At 39.5% G+C, this 21,274-nt stretch overlaps 1 protein-coding gene across 1 annotated transcript in view; it reads left to right on the top strand.

The window, feature by feature from the left end:
* The first annotated feature begins 303 nt into the window (after window positions 1–303).
* LOC139142172 (synaptonemal complex protein 1-like) overlaps window positions 304–21,274 on the top strand; it is a 31,354-nt gene continuing 10,383 nt past the window's right edge. The window contains exons 1-3 of the mRNA XM_070712027.1: window positions 304–403; window positions 19,782–20,118; window positions 20,745–21,215. Coding sequence (XP_070568128.1) covers window positions 19,782–20,118; window positions 20,745–21,215 — 808 coding nt within the window. The 5' untranslated portion in view covers window positions 304–403. The remainder of the gene's footprint in view (window positions 404–19,781; window positions 20,119–20,744; window positions 21,216–21,274) is intronic.

Here is a 21,274-nt window from a genome sequence, read left to right as displayed (position 1 = left end):
GAACGATATCACCAAGCCAACTGTACAATTTTAGTGTTCATACATTGTAATTTGAACAATAACGTGACCAATGTGACGAGAAAGGATGAAGGTAGTGGATGGCAAAGTTTACGCAGGTAATATGTAACGTACAGAAGAAAACGTTTTAACGAGAACATGTGATGTAAACCAAAGCCAAACACTCTTTAATTCATATCAAATCACATCCATCAAGGAGCAGTATGATATCGCAGAGTTTAGCACGCACGGTTCATGTGACAATTTAACATTTGACCCAAGGTGACACACAACACTGATCTAGTTACATTTCTTTTGGAATTCGATCAGCTGTGTATGGGACTCAAGACTCTCTCAACAATCATTGAAGGGCTTACATTAACGAGATAGACAAACACAATCCAAGGTAAGTATTCTTACTAATTCTTTTTTGACATCTATACACCAGAAAAAGTTTTTTCAAATCAAATTCGATAATTGTTAACACACAAATTTTGAATGAGTTTCTACGAATCAAGTTTCTTGATATACAACGCATCTTGGTTCCACTCAGGTCAACTTGTTTTCTTGGCCTGAATCATTTCAATTGGCTTGCTATATTCGCTAGATATTATACTTAAGTTAATCCCCCTTAAGAAATTGGACTTGTCCTTGAAAGATATTCGTCGAATGTGTTTTTTGCCAGCATGATCTGTTTTTCTCATCTCCACCATGTTGATCGTCATGATGATCAAATACATCTGTTCAGAGTCTTTTGCTCAGTCTTGATTGACAGTGGAGTTGTATTGTCATCATTCATTGCGTAGTTCAAGATCATTTTCTATGATGAGAATGAAACTATCACTCAACTTAGAAAGGAAGTTAGAGGTCGTACACGTAAAATTTATGACGCCTTTGTCGGAAAATAAGCGGTGATATGAACGTCCGAAAGTATTCAGTCATACTTTGGGAGGGGTGTCAGTAATTGGGAGTTAATTCATACTTGGGGAGGGGGTGTCAGTAATTGGGAGTTCAGTCATACTTGGGGAGGGGATTTCTGTAATTGGGAGTTCAGTTATACTTGGGAAGGGGGGTGTCAGTAATTGGGAGTTCAGTCATACTTGGGGAGGGGGATGTCTGTAATTGGGAGTTCAGTCATACTTGGGGAGGGGGTGTCAGTAATTGGGAGTTCAGTCATACTTGGGGAGGGGGATGTCTGTAATTGGGAGTTCAGTCATACTTGGGGAGGGGGATTTCTGTAATTGGGAGTTCAGTCATACTTGGGAGGGGGGGGTGTCAGTAATTGGGAGTTCAGTCATACTTGGGGAGGGGGATGTCTGTAATTGGGAGTTCAGTCATACTTGGTTGTATTGTCATCATTCATAGCGTAGTTCAAGATCATTTGGTATGATGAATATGAAACTATAACTCCACTTAGAAATGGAAGTTAGAGGTCGTACACGTAAAATTTATGACGCCTTTGTCGTGAAAATAAGCGGTGATATGAACGTCCGAAAGTATTCAGTCATACTTTGGGAGGGGTGTCAGTAATTGGGAGTTAATTCATACTTGGGGAGGGGTGTCAGTAATTGGGAGTTCAGTCATACTTGGGGAGGGGGATTTCTGTAATTGGGAGTTCAGTCATACTTGGGGAGGGGGGTGTCAGTAATTGGGAGTTCAGTCATACTTGGGGAGGGGATGTCTGTAATTGCGAGTTCAGTCATACTTGGGGAGGGGGTGTCAGTAATTGGGAGTTCAGTCATACTTGGGGAGGGGGATGTCTGTAATTGGGAGTTCAGTCATACTTGGGGAGGGGGTGTCAGTAATTGGGAGTTCAGTCATACTTGGGGAGGGGATGTCTGTAATTGGGAGTTCAGTCATACTTGGGGAGGGGATGTCTGTAATTGGGAGTTCAGTCATACTTGGGGAGGGGTGTCAGTAATTGGGAGTTCAGTCATACTTGGGGAGGGGGATGTCTGTAATTGGGAGTTCACTCATACTTGGGGAGGGGGATGTCTGTAATTGGGAGTTCAGTCATACTTGGGGAGGGGGATGTCTGTAATTGGGAGTTCAGTCATACTTGGGGAGGGGGATGTCTGTAATTGGGAGTTCAGTCATACTTGGGGAGGGGATGTCTGTAATTGGGAGTTCAGTCATACTTGGGAGGGAGATGTCTGTAATTGGGAGTTCAGTCATACTTGGGGAGGGGGATTTCTGTAATTGGGAGTTCACTCATACTTGGGGAGGGGATGTCTGTAATTGGGAGTTCAGTCATACTTGGGGAGGGAGATGTCTGTAATTGGGAGTTCAGTCATACTTGGGGAGGGGATGTCTGTAATGGGAGTTCATCATACTTGGGGAGGGGATGTCTGTAATTGGGAGTTCAGTCATACTTGGGTAGGGAGATGTCTGTAATTGGGAGTTCAGTCATACTTGGGAGGGAGATGTCTGTAATTGGGAGTTCAGTCATACTTGGGGAGGGAGATGTCTGTAATTGGGAGTTCAGTCATACTTGGGGAGGGGATGTCTGTAATTAGGAGTTCAGTCATACTTGGGGAGGGAGATGTCTGTAATTGGGAGTTCAGTCATACTTGGGGAGGGAGATGTCTGTAATTGGGAGTTCAGTCATACTTGGGGAGGGGGATGTCTGTAATTGGGAGTTCACTCATACTTGGGGAGGAGATGTCTGTAATTGGGAGTTCAGTCATACTTGGGGAGGGAGATGTCTGTAATTGGGAGTTCAGTCATACTTGGGGAGGGGATGTCTGTAATTGGGAGTTCATCATACTTGGGGAGGGGATGTCTGTAATTGGGAGTTCAGTCATACTTGGGGAGGGGATGTCTGTAATTGGGAGTTCAGTCATACTTGGGGAGGGGATGTCTGTAATTGGGAGTTCAGTCATACTTGGGGAGCGAGATGTCTGTAATTGGGAGTTCAGTCATACTTGGGGAGGGGGATGTCTGTAATTGGGAGTTCACTCATACTTGGGGAGGGGATGTCTGTAATTGGGAGTTCAGTCATACTTGGGGAGGGAGATGTCTGTAATTGGGAGTTCAGTCATACTTGGGGAGGGGGATGTCTGTAATTGGGAGTTCAGTCATACTTGGGGAGGGGGATGTCTGTAATTGGGAGTTCACTCATACTTGGGGAGGGGATGTCTGTAATGGGAGTTCACTCATACTTGGGGAGGGAGATGTCTGTAATTGGGAGTTCACTCATACTTGGGGAGGGGATGTCTGTAATTGGGAGTTCAGTCATACTTGGGGAGGGGATGTCTGTAATTGGGAGTTCAGTCATACTTGGGGAGGAGATGTCTGTAATTGGGAGTTCAGTCATACTTGGGGAGGGAGATGTCTGTAATTGGGAGTTCAGTCATACTTGGGAAGGGGGGGGTGTCAGTAATTGGGAGTTCAGTCATACTTGGTTGTATTGTCATCATTCATTGCGTAGTTCAAGATCATTTGGTATGATGAATATGAAACTATAACTCCACTTAGAAATGGAAGTTAGAGGTCGTACACGTAAAATTTATGACGCCTTTGTCGTGAAAATAAGCGGTGATATGAACGTCCGAAAGTATTCAGTCATACTTTGGGAGGGGGTGTCAGTAATTGGGAGTTAATTCATACTTGGGGAGGGGGTGTCAGTAATTGGGAGTTCAGTCATACTTGGGGAGGGGGATTTCTGTAATGGGAGTTCAGTCATACTTGGGGAGGGGGGTGTCAGTAATTGGGAGTTCAGTCATACTTGGGGAGGGGGATGTCTGTAATAGGAGTTCAGTCATACTTGGGGAGGGGTGTCAGTAATTGGGAGTTCAGTCATACTTGGGGAGGGGGATGTCTGTAATTGGGAGTTCAGTCATACTTGGGGAGGGGGTGTCAGTAATTGGGAGTTCAGTCATACTTGGGGAGGGGATGTCTGTAATTGGGAGTTCAGTCATACTTGGGGAGGGGGATGTCTGTAATTGGGAGTTCAGTCATACTTGGGGAGGGGTGTCAGTAATTGGGAGTTCAGTCATACTTGGGGAGGGGGATGTCTGTAATTGGGAGTTCACTCATACTTGGGGAGGGAGATGTCTGTAATTGGGAGTTCAGTCATACTTGGGGAGGGGATGTCTGTAATTGGGAGTTCAGTCATACTTGGGGAGGGGGATGTCTGTAATTGGGAGTTCACTCATACTTGGGGAGGGGATGTCTGTAATTGGGAGTTCAGTCATACTTGGGGAGGGAGATGTCTGTAATTGGGAGTTCAGTCATACTTGGGAGGGAGATGTCTGTAATTGGGAGTTCAGTCATACTTGGGGAGGGGGATGTCTGTAATTGGGAGTTCACTCATACTTGGGGAGGGGATGTCTGTAATTGGGAGTTCAGTCATACTTGGGGAGGGAGATGTCTGTAATTGGGAGTTCAGTCATACTTGGGGAGGGAGATGTCTGTAATTGGGAGTTCAGTCATACTTGGGGAGGGAGATGTCTGTAATTGGGAGTTCAGTCATACTGTGGGAGGGAGATGTCTGTAATTGGGAGTTCAGTCATACTTGGGGAGGGAGATGTCTGTAATTGGGAGTTCAGTCATACTTGGGGAGGGAGATGTCTGTAATTAGGAGTTCAGTCATACTTGGGGAGGGAGGATGTCTGTAATTGGGAGTTCAGTCATACTTGGGGAGGGAGATGTCTGTAATTGGGAGTTCAGTCATACTTGGGGAGGGGATGTCTGTAATTGGGAGTTCAGTCATACTTGGGGAGGGAGATGTCTGTAATTGGGAGTTCAGTCATACTTGGGGAGGGAGATGTCTGTAATTGGGAGTTCAGTCATACTTGGGGAGGGAGATGTCTGTAATTGGGAGTTCAGTCATACTTGGGGAGGGAGATGTCTGTAATTGGGAGTTCAGTCATACTTGGGGAGGGAGATGTCTGTAATTGGGAGTTCAGTCATACTTGGGGAGGGAGATGTCTGTAATTGGGAGTTCAGTCATACTTGGGGAGGGAGATGTCTGTAATTGGGAGTTCAGTCATACTTGGGGAGGGGGATGTCTGTAATTGGGAGTTCAGTCATACTTGGGGAGGAGATGTCTGTAATTGGGAGTTCAGTCATACTTGGGGAGGGGGATGTCTGTAATTGGGAGTTCAGTCATACTTGGGGAGGGGGATGTCTGTAATTGGGAGTTCAGTCATACTTGGGGAGGGAGATGTCTGTAATTGGGAGTTCAGTCATACTTGGGGAGGGGGATGTCTGTAATTGGGAGTTCACTCATACTTGGGGAGGGGATGTCTGTAATTGGGAGTTCAGTCATACTTGGGGAGGGAGATGTCTGTAATTGGGAGTTCAGTCATACTTGGGGAGGGGGATGTCTGTAATTGGGAGTTCAGTCATACTTGGGGAGGGGGATGTCTGTAATTGGGAGTTCAGTCATACTTGGGGAGGGGGATGTCTGTAATTGGGAGTAGAAGGAAGGTGAATTTAATCTAGAATCTCATTCCAATCATCCCTCTGATACATTTTGGAGGCTCTACTACTATATGTAAGGAATGCATCTCCATGACCAATAGTAATTATTTCTGTGCGATTAGTTCATTTACTTCACGTATACACGGTCAAATACAGCTGATGATAAGGGCACTCTGTCCGTGTGTATGTTTATGTGTTAGTGTCCCGTCCAGGGCTGTACATAAAACGAAAAGTTTTTGTGCGATTCTGTACTTGGGAGATTGGGGACATATTTGTCTTGACCAAATTTGAGTGAATAATTTTTAGCAAGCATGTCGCTCTTCAGAATAAAAACCTCAAACAATGTGACCTAAAAATTTATTTAATCATACTCTTGTTATATTACCTTATATTTAGGTTACAGTTGGACATGTTTAAAAAATACTCTATCATGATCATTTTCACTATAAGGCCATACAAGTCAACATTAAATTATTGCGTAGATGGCGATGTAAAGCATGTTCATACCAAGGTCTAACAGGCTTTTGTGAGAAAAATAGCTGCTGCTAAAACTTCATGACAATTTCGGCAACTGATCAAACTCTGATCAGCTCCAGCCGTACTAACTGAGCATCGTTGTATAAAAGTTCACTACATTCTATTCAGATTTTGTTGAGTGTATTGTGCTCTCAAATACCGGTACACGCATTGCGATGCTGTATTACAATATATGACCCTTGAAAAGCACGATAGCACACCATCCGGGATCAACCTGTCACAGGTATTGATACAAGCTCAAGATTATAAAATATGGTCTGTAAATTTGAATTCAATGCCGTCATTGTTGACTCTGTAAAGATATTTTGTCCGTTTTGCTGATTTCGAATTGGCTGCATATTCCTAAGTCGTTAAATTGATCCATGCAAAGTAGTTAAACGAGTAAAGAAATTTGAATGTTAATTACATTTCATTAGAGAAATTTCATCTACACTGGTAACATTCTGTAACAGACAATATCAGCCTTCACGTGTTCCAAGTGTAGGACTGACTTCCACTCTCGTATTGTATGGCTTGTTCAGTGACACTCTACATCGACCTCATTCACCAGCCTGAGCATACTCCATGGTATCTCGGGACTGATGAATGCTAACAATTTATGCAGGTAGTTTAAGGGTGGACCACTTGATATCCTTAAGGGGGGGGAAACATTTTGAAAAACAGATTCCAAGAGGCTGCCTCTAGAAACAAAACGTACGGCCAAGATTGGCAGCAAAATAATCCCAGTAGACTTGAAGTAAAAAAATCAGCCACCGATAGTTACTTTCAGTTAATACTTTTCATTTTCTGTGCGCTGGCACCTCATTTGACACCACCTTTCATTTCCGACGCGTCCTTCAAGCGCCCTATTTTTTTAAATCCCCACTTTCAGCACACCTACCTTTCATTTCTTTAACGTCCTGTTATTATTAATATTTTAACTAACACCTGGGCTGTTGTTTTACAAATAGCCAGTTTTTCAATTTGACACAGTAAGTAAATTAAGGTTCTGCTACAGTTTCTCATCCTCATACCTGAAAATATTTTGAAGAGCTTGTCCCCATTGCCTGCACTGGATATTCTGTATCCATTGCTTTGTACAATGATATGCAAGGTGTGACTAGTCAACAAAAGTATCTGTTGCACGTAAAGGCGTTGCCGCAATCATCCACATACTAAATATTTCCAGAACTTCTCTTTTCAATTTCAAGCAATATTTGCAATGCAATTTGATGAGGGTTAGACAAGGGCGCAAGAATTTGCCTTCAAATAGACCATCTTAAATTGTCTTATTGTAATTCTTTAATGATTATCGTACGACACATCTGTTAACATCTAAAACAGAAGCTACACTCCAAAATGAATACCCCAAACTTAAAGACGTTTACCCTATAAACTTTTGAAAAATCAGAAATACCAAACACGTCTGTAGCCAATAGACGTTCAAAAACTATAGTTTGGTTATTTCTTTTCATTAACAAAAATTGCTGAAGAAGTTTCGGCGTGTCAGTTGCAGTGTCAAATAAAAACTTTTTTTATAATTTTAAGGATATACACTGAATACCTCTGTTGACAAGGTAATAATGGGAATCATTTTGTTTAATATAATTGTAAGTCTTCATAAATTACTTGTTTTAAACACTCACAATGACCACTAAATGACACAATTTTTATGTCTAATGTTTCTCAAATTTTCTGTATCAGGAAGGGTTCAACGCTCTCTAACCATCCCTTAGTAATTGGATTAAGTTTGTCATTTCAGTGTATATAATTCTACCCCCTCTGTTCATTGTGTTGTCTTTCAAATCCTAAGAGGGTTTTTGCTACATTAGATTAGCGTATTACACACAGGAACACAGAAACACACTAACCAGCCCGGGAATACTACCTAGAAAAAAACTTAATCACTGTCAGTGGTATTGTACAGATTGATGCCACGATGACTTCTTTTTTCTCATCAGTAGTCTTGCTGCAGTAAAGTTGGCTTCCATCCTCTTTCGAACTTTTCAGTTTCCTGAAACAGATACGCTGTCTGCCTTAGTTCCATGTCGACCTGTGCTGCTGTACATTTCTTTGCCAATTCACGTATTTCTTTCATATCATGTAAAGAACAGCATCTCATGCAAGAGAACAGGAAATGTTGAAATTTAAGGCACGCGTATGCTGGGACGGTTTTAGTCGGACAGATAAAGCACTCCTGAAAAAGATTCCTCTGAAAGAGCAAAGTGAAAAAAGTTGCTAGAATTCGCATGTCGAAAATACAAATTCTGAGTTAAGCTTGGAGAGAAAAAATTCTTAAAGTGGCAATAATCCAGACCCCTTCCCCGCCTGCCGGATATCAAAATGGTCCACCGGTTACTGCAATATGCCTGTAAAGTCGACGAATTTGATCGACAGATAAAGCGGAGTATTTTTGTAGCGACCTCAGTCCACGCCCTCCTTACTATTTTGTGTGTCCCAAATTTAATGATTCTTATGATGGCGAGATTAGCTGCCAAGAAGAAGCGATGAACAAGTAATTGTGTCTATTGCATCAGTGCTTAGCGCAGCAAACGTAGACAAGACCGGAAGGTCACTCGCCATCCCTTAAAGGACGGTTTGATATAACCCACTATGATGGTGATATATTTGCGCATGCCCACTGTACACGGCCCAGATTCAATAACACACTCAGACAAACACAGACGCACACTGACAATCACACATAGACAGATACCAAGACAGAGATACACACACAGAAACACACTCAAATCATGTCGGGAATAACTTTCCTTGTGCCTCACCTCGGTGACAAAATTTGTCCAACATGTCAGAAAAACCGAACAAGGACTTGCGGTTGTATCGAGAGTTGCATCCAGGTATATGTCAAGGGATGTGAATGTCAGTAGTCTGAAAGATCAGTTAATCGTAGATGTCAGTACTTGAGATCTATTGAACGTAGATGTCAATAGCCGGAGATGTCAGCTGGTCCATCAGGTGCAATTATCCACAACCTCTTCATTTGTATGTATGTAACCATCAGGAAATTTTCCATATATTATACACTCTTGGCCACGATATCCTGTTTTTGTCGTTCATTGAATCCCCAAAATCCACTACAATCCTTTTGTCTCATGCAAATTAGCAACCCGCCACACTTTTATTCATATGCTAAACATTAAACCCAAAACTTTTCTAGATAAAAATTATTAGTTTATCGAGAGAAGTTTCGGTTTTACTGAAACGTCTGGCGGTGTACTAATCTGTACATGAATAAGTAATGCATCACAATAAGTTGCGTAGAAGCACACACAAGAACATTTTAGGGCAAATATAAAATTCACTTGTTTATGGTCATATTTTCAAAGATGCTCACACAAATAAAAATATCACAGCATTAGTACATTAGTTATCATCTCTCCAAACTATAGATTCTACTTAGAAAAAACCAGTATACCGAAAACATGACTCACTTGCTTCAATATCCACAGTAAGAACAAAGCATTTTGTGTACATATTTCACTACTGAACAAGTTATACATTGGTTTCTATCGCGATCCCAGAATCCCACACTGAGACACCATTTCTTGGTACTCGTGAATGTTAGATTATAGCTAACTTCTCTACGCTAAATGACTTGGCAAATGTGGCAGTTCTTGTACTTTTTAAGTTTAGAAATCTTTTTGCAAGTCTTCCTCTATGGAAATTATCAAATTGGAATATGATAAATTGGAAAACATACAGGACAACGTCACTAACACTGTGATGTTGACTGGTATGTTATATTCACTTTTCGAAATGTCAGAAAAGTATATCACATCAATCCTTCACGAGAGTTTCGACTCCAATAAAACAAAGAACGTGTACATGTATTTTAATAAAAGCAGGTGTTATTTTAAACGAACCAATCCGAACAAAAAGATTCCTCATAATGCAGATATTTTCTTCTCTCGCCACCACTGACTAATGTGTAAATTAGTTTGATTGTTGCTTCCTGTGTTGTCATTTACCGGGATCAGTCGGTATGATCAATTTTATATTGCAAATGATATCATCCGTGGTATAAGTCGTAAAGAGCACTCGACCTCGCGAAGTTTTACAAGTTAATCACCAAAAGTAAGGTGTCCATTATAAAACCACCCTACTTCATGTTATTTCCTACACTTATTAAGTGTTACACCACAAACTTGGCTTCTGAGAATATGTCATCCCAACGTCAGGTTTGTCTAGACGAGCCCCCGTATCTTTTTACCGACTCTCTTCAGTTCTTACTACCTGTTGTTGTTGAGACATTGTAACGAGGAGTGGATTTGTTTGTACATGTAAGGCAATACGTGTCCCGAAACCCAAGGTGTTGATTTTTACTTTTACTTCGCTTCCAAAGAAGGGATTTTAAACCAATCTCTTTCGTAATCAAGAATAAAAATTATGACAGATCGAGTCAAAGTGAAATTCAAAATGGTCGATGGCCGCTTTGCCCTATACTAACTCTGCAAGTGTTAAAATTTCCCCGTCCTCTAATGCGTTATACACTGCCCCAAACAAACAAACAAACAAACAAAAAACAAACAAACACGAGACCCGGATCGCTCAATGTGAACTCAAGCTTCTGTATCAAATTTTGAGTGACAATAACCTCTTTCCCGAACTTTTGATAAAATATTCATATATTTTATATACCTTCAAGAAATTATTAATTATAACACAAACTCCTGAAGATTTTGGAGATCATAATAACTTTTCTCAGAAAATCACCAAAATTAAAATTTTCAATGGGCGTAGTCACCCTGACAATCAGAAACATGCCTTCCTGATCTGTGACTTTGTCACAGTGCTGAATGATACTTGAGTAACATGGACCTATCGTTTATTTGCCGCTGCTGACTAGTCATATTTGAGACAAATATCAGAAGATATTTTTCTTTTCAGAAGGGAGGGCTATACCCCGACAATCCAAGGGAGTGCTTTCCTATCTTTACTATTTGATGGAGCAAGATGGCCAAGCAGAGTGTCATGAGGTAGCACAAAGCTTTCAAGATGGAAATATGAAATATAAGTACATTCTTTAGACGCTTGTCAAGACGACACCACATTGCGTTATCAGTCCCGGCAGTCAGGTTGAAAAGCTAATGACGTATCTAAACCTATCGGCAGAACAATCAACACATTGACTGTATTGTCTTTTGTGACGTTTCCAGTCTATCTAGTAAGTGAATCCGTCAATATCTCAGATCAAGGGTACACTGCTTCACACCAGCCCCTCCCATCGATGAATTTTGTTTCATTTTGTCAAGTGACATTATTTTTAAGAATTGGAAATTTTGTGTGCGATAGAACACCGGGTACTTGCTGGAGCTATTTTACTGACGTGTCGAGTCGAGTCGATCGAGTACGTTAATCTTTGGTCATTTAGTCGGAAAGCAATTGGCAAATTTACATAATCGAGACTTTTCCTCTAATCGGCAATGAATACGTAACGTCAGTATTTAGGAACGTTACTGCATTAAGGGGAGAACCATTTGATTGGGGGTGGGAATGGGTATGGCAACAATTTTTCCCGCCATTGTGGCAGCAATTTATTTTCTATTGTCTGTCTTGCATCAATTTTTCAACATGTGGAAGCAAGCATTTGTCTTTCGTGATTACCATTTTTTTAATCCGCAATTCTTGAGTTAATGACATGTCACTGGGGTAACAACTGCACATCTAAAAATAATGAGTAGTATTCTATGTGAGCACAGGACAGATGGCATTAAATTGGAGGACAGAGATTGTGTTAAACAAAAGTAGTGTAATGAATCTTGTCATGTGTTTTAAATTTTCACTTCACTGGGCAAGTCCATCGAAGACGTCTCTATTTAAGTTTTGATCATGACAATGTTTATTGCAACATAAAATATGAAATGTGTTTGCCAGGACGTAGCCATACAACAAAAGCCTTATGTGGAACGAGTTTTGACCTAATTTCGTTGTGTGTTTACACGAATAACGGCAAAAAGGCATTGGACTCCTCAAGTATATTTTGAAAATGTTAGCGCCCCCAAAAGGCGGCGCACGTCAAGAGAATGAGAGAATGAGAGAGTAAGATTTCCCAAATTTTGTATTACTTTTTTTTTCTGTGGTTTGCCATGATCATTTTTTCTCTCAAGATATTACTTGATAATATTTTGTTCTTCTTCACCTGCCGACACAATTTTTTTTCCAAAAATCCTCCATCTCCCCCCCGAAAAATCAAATGGTACTGCCCTAACTCTGGGACAAGAATCCAGGGTCTATAGTTAATGGGACCGAGATTTGACACATACCTTAATTGGCAACTATACCTTATCAGCGATCGAAGCATCCTGTCGTTCCCACGTCATCCTGTCGTTCCCACGTCAAAGTCACGCGGTCATCAAAGGGACACCGATGTGATATACATCGATAAGAAACACACTCGCACTCTCAAAGGAACACGACTAAAGTGTATCACAGCTTTAGTCATTGCAATCACGGTTTGTGATGGGGCTGTGTTTCAAAGGCAGTTTTGCGATGTGCAAGACAAACGACTTCAGTATAGAATGTTCCAGCTATGACAATCAATATTCAGAATGAAGGCTAAACGATAGTGACCTGCACGAAAATCAAGATATCCATATATACTTAACGTGTTATTTCGAATAAACATTTGTGATTTTTATCAATGGCCTCCATTCTCTGTACTTAATTGCAGTCTCTGACCACTTGGCCATACACTGTGTGTTTGTCTGTAATCGTATGGAACTTTAATAGAGGTTTAAATCAGCCGGTCAACATCAGGCGACTTACTGATGACGCCTTCAGTATATTCATTGAGAGATGTTAATCGACATATCTAACCCCTGACAAGGTCAACTCAGTAGTTCATTATAGGCAGTGTGTGGTCAAGTGATCAGAGACACCAAGTGTCAAGCATAGTCCATCCACAGTGTGTCTAGTAAAGGAAAAGAGTTCGTTTTATACTAGTATACTATAGAAAATACAGTTCTTTAATGGACATATCACATATACTATCAAAGGATTACGTGAAATTCGTACTTCTCCCTGTGGCTAATCTTAACCCCCAATGTTCCATTGACACGTGATTTCAGGCCTCTGTTCAGAACGAAGCACTGTCCTCTGACTCACCTTCAAACACAGGTATCGTCCTAATTTAGAGATTTGTGGCACAGCACCAATCTGTTACTACGTGATGGCTGACCGAGTGTTAGAGATCACTTCACCCCCACTCCGTAACGAACCTTCACGTGTAAACTGCACTCAGAGTGTTTCATTTGAAAGAGGGCAGCTTGTGAACGCGTCAGTGGATACCATTACCAAATTTGATCGTTGATTGTCCAATAGTTGATATATGAATTAATGTCTCAGTTTTCATCACCTTGAATCGCTGATTTAAACGACTCACTGCGAAGATTCTGAGAGCTTTTCCGCAAAATCGAAGACGTACATTTACAGCCACAGTATAGAGATATTAATTGACACGCGAACAATAAAATTGCAAACGATCATTTTACCAGAAATTCTGAAGAAAATAAATGTTCATGAAGTTGCTGATAAGTAAGTAAAATTAACATTTATGCCACAAATACAATTTGACGGTCAAATTCAACTTTGTATTAGATCATTGCGAAAACGACAAGCTATCGCTAGCTCTTATCGGAAATTGAAATTACAGGAAAGCATTTTACGAGACCGCTGCGTTTTCCTGTTTCTGTTGAGGCAGCAGGCTTCTATCGTCGGTGGTTGAATCTCGTACAAACAATGTATGTTTTACCTTGTGGTTGGAAATATTCTTTAGGAATTTATCGAGATCCCCACCCCCGAGGCCAAGACTATCAAGAAAATCCCCTTCCAAAACAAGCAAATCCCCATATTTCCCCAATCCCAACACTATGGGTACGTGTAACCATGGTAAAACAGATTACGGACACTCAATGAGATAATTGGCAAATACAAGGCTAGGTTCATGGCAAATCGCGTGGAGTATCCAATTTGTCCCATGGTACTAGAGATAGCCCCTTTTGTGTCGTAACACGCAACATGTTGCTTAAACTCGATCACCCGATATGTAGAGCGTATGGGCGGCAACGCTGTAATGTTTGCTTTTTGATAAATCCAACAAAATCATGCAGAATATTTCATAAAGTACAATGGACAGTGTTGATATATTATGACTCAGTCCAGAGTATGAATCAAAAATGAAAAAAAAAACCAAACTGCCGACCAGAAGAACCAATAGCACTGTCTGACCGCTGGCCTAGATCTCTCATCACAGCGGTGGGTTTCCAGCACCCAAGCAAGATAAACTTTCAAAAATGTACGAATAACTTGCAGAATTAAAAATCCACTTTTTTTCTCTATCTTTTATATAGAGAAGTAGATTACGATGTAAGGCTGTTTACGTTACGCTTTTGTTTTTATTACCAACAACGTGGGTTTTGACAAATGTTTATGCACTACAGCATTGAAAAATCCAGTACATTCAGTGAAGAAAACTGTTTCAATACTCAAGCTGCGATTTCACACAGGTGGGTCAGAGTTCATACCAGATTTTCTGTTTGTTGTGAACCAATGCAACCAGTCTACGACGCTTTTTATAACTAGTAATGAACTGAACATGGTCACGTGTTTCAGAAAGAAATGTTCTGATAAGAAATGAGAAAACGAGAGCTAGTCTCTTCAAATGTAATTAACAGTCTTGTAATATACAAATCAAAATTAACGCCATTTGTGACAAAAGTTTCGAGAAATTTTGTCAAAGTTTGTCAAATTTCGGACAGTCATCGTCAACCATAGACGACAGAAATCAGTAAGTACACGTATAAACACAGATTATCAGGCCTTTGCCAGTCCAGGTCATTCCAATTCATTGAACGCAGTAACGATAAACCTTTACATCTAATTGCAATTCAATCTTATCGATTCATTTTTTTCAATGTTTGTTCGGAAATCACAAACGTACGGACAGACTGACGGAGAGACAGAGACAACCCGATACTAGCTCCCTTGTATAAACACTTGCGGTAAAATTGTGGTCAAGTAAACATGGAACAATAACCAATCTATCACTTTAACACCAAGGTAAATTTGAAATGTAGACGCACACACAACCACACCTGAAGGTCATGGAGTGTCAGACAGTAATTTACGACCATAAATGACATCATTGTTGGATGTCTTCAACAAGAATAAATCTCGCTGACACGGATGGTGCTGGTCTATATATATGTATTCCTCCTGAAAGATTATTTTGATCTGTGTATGCTGGTTGCGTTGCTGTATGGATTTGCCAAATCCAAAAAAGCCTCCATGTTTTTTTGTAAAATAACTGATTCAGATAATTGACTCCCTACCATTGGAAATAAAGTCACCATGTAAACTTGCCGGCTGTCAGGAACGCGAAAAATATGCTATTGGTACAAATCAGTGGAAGGGAAAACTTGAATTGTTTTCCATGGATGGAATACATAGAAGTCATTTCCTCAACGGTAAAACGAAACTTTGAACGACAAAGAAATTCATAAGTGCATCCGAGCACTTGGTTTTTTCGAGAACTTATATTTGGTGATTCAAGCTTCTGCACTTATTGTAGTTTTTAATTTATTAAAACAAGTTAAAATTTTATTAGGTGCAATCTATATTCTTGACTGACGTTTATATAATATAGTGCCGAGTATTTTTCTTTCATTATTACGTAGCGAGCCAAATTTGAAGGCTTCAAACTGCACTACACTACTCCACCTATTGGCTAGAGTCTCATTGGAATGCAATAACCATGCAAGATACATTTCCTTATGTTTTCTCAAAAGTTGGCCAAACACTGAATCACTTACCGATGTCAGAGAAAAGAGTGTAATCAGTTTTAAATAATGTAAAAGAGATAGACAGAAGATGGCTGTGACGCAAGCTCGTAATACGAATAACCAGCAGGGTATAAAAGCACTAGCTGTGAGCGGAAGATAAAAACATAAACGTTTAGGGTTCAACCCTTCGTCAGCGTTAAAACGACAAGAAACACCACTAGAAGAGTTGAACGCAAAAGAAACAAAAGAGAGCCTCCTCTCAAAAATCACTTAACAGAAAGATCAAACTCACTAAATTGAGGCTATGCACGACGAAACCATCTTTCTCAATTAGATAGCATGATAAAACTTACAAATTAGTGAGCATCAAAATAGGCATTCTCAGTTACTTAGTCAAAATCAATGTAACAGAGTCAAGAAATCGTGCAAGAAATGAAAGAAGTTGTGCAATTGTCACTGCTGATAGCTATATGATAGTTTGCAGGACAGAAACCTGTCAATATTTAATCTGAACAAAGGAATATGGTGGAAATAGGATATAAATTGTTGAATAGTGTTACGACAAAGAAGCCGAGTGTGCCCGCAGTTTAGTTTGGGCCGAAGCGTTCTGATTTGGTGCTCAACGTCACGAAGACGACCTCGTCTGAAGAATTTGAAAACTTTGTTTTGGCATCATGGTTTGCATTTTGACTGCAACGTTGTTCATTTATTAAAATGCTTTGGGTTGTTTGATAAGTAGTAATTGAGGCTATGCAAACAGAGTATGTTTGTGTAACCTAATTGATAGTAGTTTTCAGGTCAGACCAATATGGGTACACGACAAAGAGTGTACATTTGTATGCATGAGTGACACAAAACACAAATCAGACTCGATTTCCTCCATTGGAACGGTATTTTGTTGGCATGAATCCAATCAGTCCGATATACCTACATTTTGTCAGGCTTTATCAAGCGAGAAGTGGGAAGGTGGTTAGATTACGGATTGCATCTCATCCATATCTATCAATCCATCCATATCTATCAATCCATCCATATCTATCAATCCATCCATATCTATCAATCCATCACTTTATAACCTCGGTGCAATCACGGTTACTGGTTTCGATAATGATGATTATGATGTTGGCTTCATAAACATGCCAGTTATTTCTGCGATGCATAGAGGATATGGTGTTGTCGTTCGGTTGAAATTATGTTTTCGAGATTTTGGGTTCCCTCCATCTGTGATTCATGTGTGATTCAAACATGTCAGACCTGATTTTGATCAAATTCAGTTCAAAGACAAAGTATGCCACCTTTATAAATTGATAGGTTAAACACACATAAACTATCCAAACGGTATAAAAGCACTGTATAGTGTGATTTGTATGATAAAGAAAGTGAAAACAGGCGGAATCACATATCTGTTCGTTTTATATCGACAATTATTGTAACATGTCGTTACCTATTTTTGCTATTCCGTCCTTTTTCCATTTATGACATAACTAAGCTTTGATGGATTAAAAACAATAAGTTGTAAAAAAAGCTAGTCCGCTACCTTGAAATGAAATTTTGTGCTCACTCTTAAAATAAAATGTTTGATCAAAGACGCATGCGTATAGACAGCAGCTAGCTATAGTCTGAGATAGCATGAATCCGTTTTAATGAAGTGCATTATTTAAATCTAGTCTCATGGATTGATTGACGAGAAAAGTTTAAAAATAAAGTCAGATTCACCTGATACATTTAGTATAAACAACCTAACATTATGAGATAGTGATGTATCGATGATATAGTGAGAGTCTTACAAGGGAAGCTATAACATATCGGTGATACGCTATTCTAACATATTTTGAGCGTAAATTGAAAACTTTGAAGGGAAAATAATAGCTCATTGTCATATCTATTGCCCTTTTATTGGAATTTCTACCCAATCCAGTTTTCTCCACCCCAAAAAAGTTTTCAATTGCCCTTTTCCTTATTCCAAATACAAAAGTCTAAACTGCCATCTATTTACCACACGCCTTTGCGCCCCTATTGGCAACTTCACAGAAACAATCGATCACATGACCGACCTGGCGATGGGGCACTTTCAAGTTGCCTGCCGAGCAAGAAAATGACGTTTTGCAGAGTGCTAATTAGGAAACTTGCCCAAGCAATGTCGAGGAAATCACTAAATACGAAATGTCTTTTGCACAAACGGTCTTGTTAAATGCTCTTTTACACTTATTTGAATAAACAAATAAATTGGAAAGGGTAGGTCGGATCTGATTTTTACTTAACGCATCGGTATCACGACGAGTGTTTAACAGAAACTGACTTTCAACGAAGGCTGCACATTAGGTCTCTGTAGTGTAATGTTATCTTATTTATTATATCAAACACACAAGAAAGTTAAAAAAATTCATAAAAACACCAACAGTTATGTATTGCGTCATTATCAATGACGTCAGCGTGATGCGTTTATTTGCACGAAAACACACACCTACAGATTCCGGATATTTTACGAATCCCACATAACAATATACCGAAGCTACATATTAATCAAATTTAGCTCCACGATGAATTCACTAGTCTTTTCAATGTTACACATAGAAAAATTCTCCACGCATATCAACGGCAGAAAATCAAGTCAGTTCTCCCTTCACAGTTTTTCCCCTGTAGTTCTTCCGTCTTGGTTTCCACATTTTGTTGTCTTTCTGTTCTGGACGAATACGTACATTCTATATCGCATCATTTTAATCTAAAGATAACATCTCAATACGGTGATTCATATGTTATTATTTCTTTTTTAAATCATTTATTAACTCCTCAGCCCTGCAGTTCCGCATTTCTTCCTATATTGTCACGTGACCTGAGAATAGAAAACAGTGCGAGAATCTTTATGTGATTTCGACGTACGCACAATGAAATGAGCTCGCACGTCTTCTCACCTAGACGAAGATATTATGTAGTCGTGCATCAGATTTTATTATCAATGTTAACACTGTATTTTAACCCTGGATTTACGCCAGTATGAAAGGGCATATTTGGTAAATTAAATTTAGTGTCATTGACATTGACATGGCATTGCATTATATTCTTAGTGGTTCCAAACTAGTCTTACATAATTGCAAGTATTCTATACATGCAGGTGGTTGAATTCTCTGCTGTGTACAATGCATCACGGTACAAATTCAATTTCTAACATCAGTGATGCTTTGCTTTTTGAGTAAAGGTAAAAGGAAACTGTAGGTTGACTACTACGCAATCTGTAGAGTTGTTCACTTGTTAGTGGGATTTCACTGATGTGTACCTAATGTCTTCATCGATATTGTAAGCTATAAATTATGTTAATTTTCTTTATAAGAATATTAATTTCAGTTTTTTTGGCATTGTTTGTCTTCATAACGGTCGATTTGACTTGTGACAGTATCAATTTTATATATCCTCGTTCTATTGAATGTAGCTTCACTGTGAAATTTATTTAATGACCTCTTCGTTAATTTAGTGATATGCTAAGTTTTGCCAGGTAGTGAGTCATGGAATGTTGCCATTGGATGATGTAGTTTTTTGGTTTCGTGTAATGGCAGACCTCTAATACCTGTTTGTTCTTTTATATTTGGCCTTTTTTGCAAGACTAAATTAAGATATGTGACATAGTAAAGCCTTCGAACAAAAGTTGAATGTTGCTGGCATTGTGTTAATTTACGCTGACCATTTGTGAAATGGTTGTCCCGATCCAAAAATTGCGATCTTCATATCTGGACTACTGTATTGTTCTGTTAGATTATTTTCATACCAAAGTCATCGTGAGTACTGTCGGCTATTGTTCGATATGTTTGGTAATTAGTCGATTACACAAACGTCAAAGTTTGCACGCAGTGATAATTCTCACCAAGATGACGACAATAAGATAACTTTTCAGAACTGTAAAATGCTTATGTTCTCCTAGACTTGACTTTTTTCCAGTGAATGTGCTGAAGGGGCGATACTGTCAATGGAGATCGAGAGATCCAAAGATTTCAAACAAACCATTTTTTCGGGGTAACTAAACAAAATTGCATTGTTGTCCACTTACAGATGATGGTAAAGGAAGAATATGAGATGCAAAACTCAAAACCATGGCAGACTGTGATAAAGGCGATGGATGAGAATTCTGGGACACAGACAACTACACTTACACAACCTGAGTCCATAGGTGTAAAGAAAACTCAAGGAACACGAATGAACAATCAAACATTGGAAGAGATTATGGCCAACGTTGAACCTGAACGAAAAGAGTCACAGAAAACTATATCTACACATTCGACCAGAAAAGAAGGGATCAGTGCAAGTGTGGAAGTTACGCAGCCACGATCTGAAGTGGTCAGTAAATCTGGAAAATTCAAAATGTCTGAAAAAGAACAAAGTGGCAAAGGTAAGTAAACGGCATTCTAAAGAACAGAGATTTTGTCTTTACAAAAGAAATGAATACTTAACCTATAAGTACCGTCGATTGTAGAATATTGATACGTCACCACTCTTCTGAGCAGCATTTCTATTTTGGAGAAAACATTTGAAATATTACAATAACACACCCCTCTTCCTTCATTACATGGAACAAAAGATTATGCTGTTCCGATAACCCGACCTACCCTATTTTTTACATGCCGACCCTAAACTTTTTAGAGCTAGCTAAATACGGAAGTAAAATAATGAAAGAAAAAAACCAGTAAAATCAAGCGTTCGTTACTTGGCATTTGATTTTTGCTTGAACGAGGATGTCTTTTATGTTTTTTTTCCTTTTATATGTATGGTACATTTTTCTGGAAATGTTGTGGCCAGTGTTTGACCGCCCGGAACCCCTGAAAAATGCATATTTAAAAATAAAAGTATTTTGGAAAAGAAATTCCTGCCGACCTACCTACCCCATCTTTGAAAACCATGGTATCGAAACAGCACAATTTTTTTCCCTTATAATCTGAACATTCAATATAGCGCTGTATTAGTGATTGCGTCCCCTCTCTATGATTAAGAGTTCTGTTTTAATTGACATATTAACAGACTCCGTAGCTGTACACGTAGGACTGGATGACACCGTTTATGACAAACGTCTCAGTGAGCTGCAAGCCATGTCAACACATCAAAGACAGGAACAGATGGATGAAGAGATGAACGAACTCAAGGATGCATGGAAAGACTGTAAACAGGCACTTACCAACTGGATAGGAGAATTAATAGCTGATAAGGACCGCTATCAAGGACTAAAGAAAGTCTGCAAGAAAAATCTTGGTGATGTGGTCACATTATCTTTAACAGCCAAGTCCTTAACAATCTTGTTAAAGCTCCTCACACTTTATAATATGTACAGGTTAAAGCAGACCTGTAGATGTGGCAGTCTGGCCAAGGCATTGGAGCTACTACTTATAACAGATGAAATGAGAGAGATTTCTGCCAAAGTAGGAATGACACTGCAACTGAAGGCGACCTACGACCAAAAAAAGTTGGAAGAAATTGAGCTTTTCTTCATCAAAAGTAAGTATGATGAAGCACGAAACTATTTGTAAAGGACGTTTGTGACGTGACTGGATATG

This window comes from Ptychodera flava, chromosome 1 (assembly GCF_041260155.1).
Source record: "Ptychodera flava strain L36383 chromosome 1, AS_Pfla_20210202, whole genome shotgun sequence".
Classification (NCBI taxonomy): Eukaryota; Metazoa; Hemichordata; class Enteropneusta; family Ptychoderidae; genus Ptychodera; species Ptychodera flava.
This window is presented reverse-complemented; position numbering and strand designations above follow the sequence as displayed.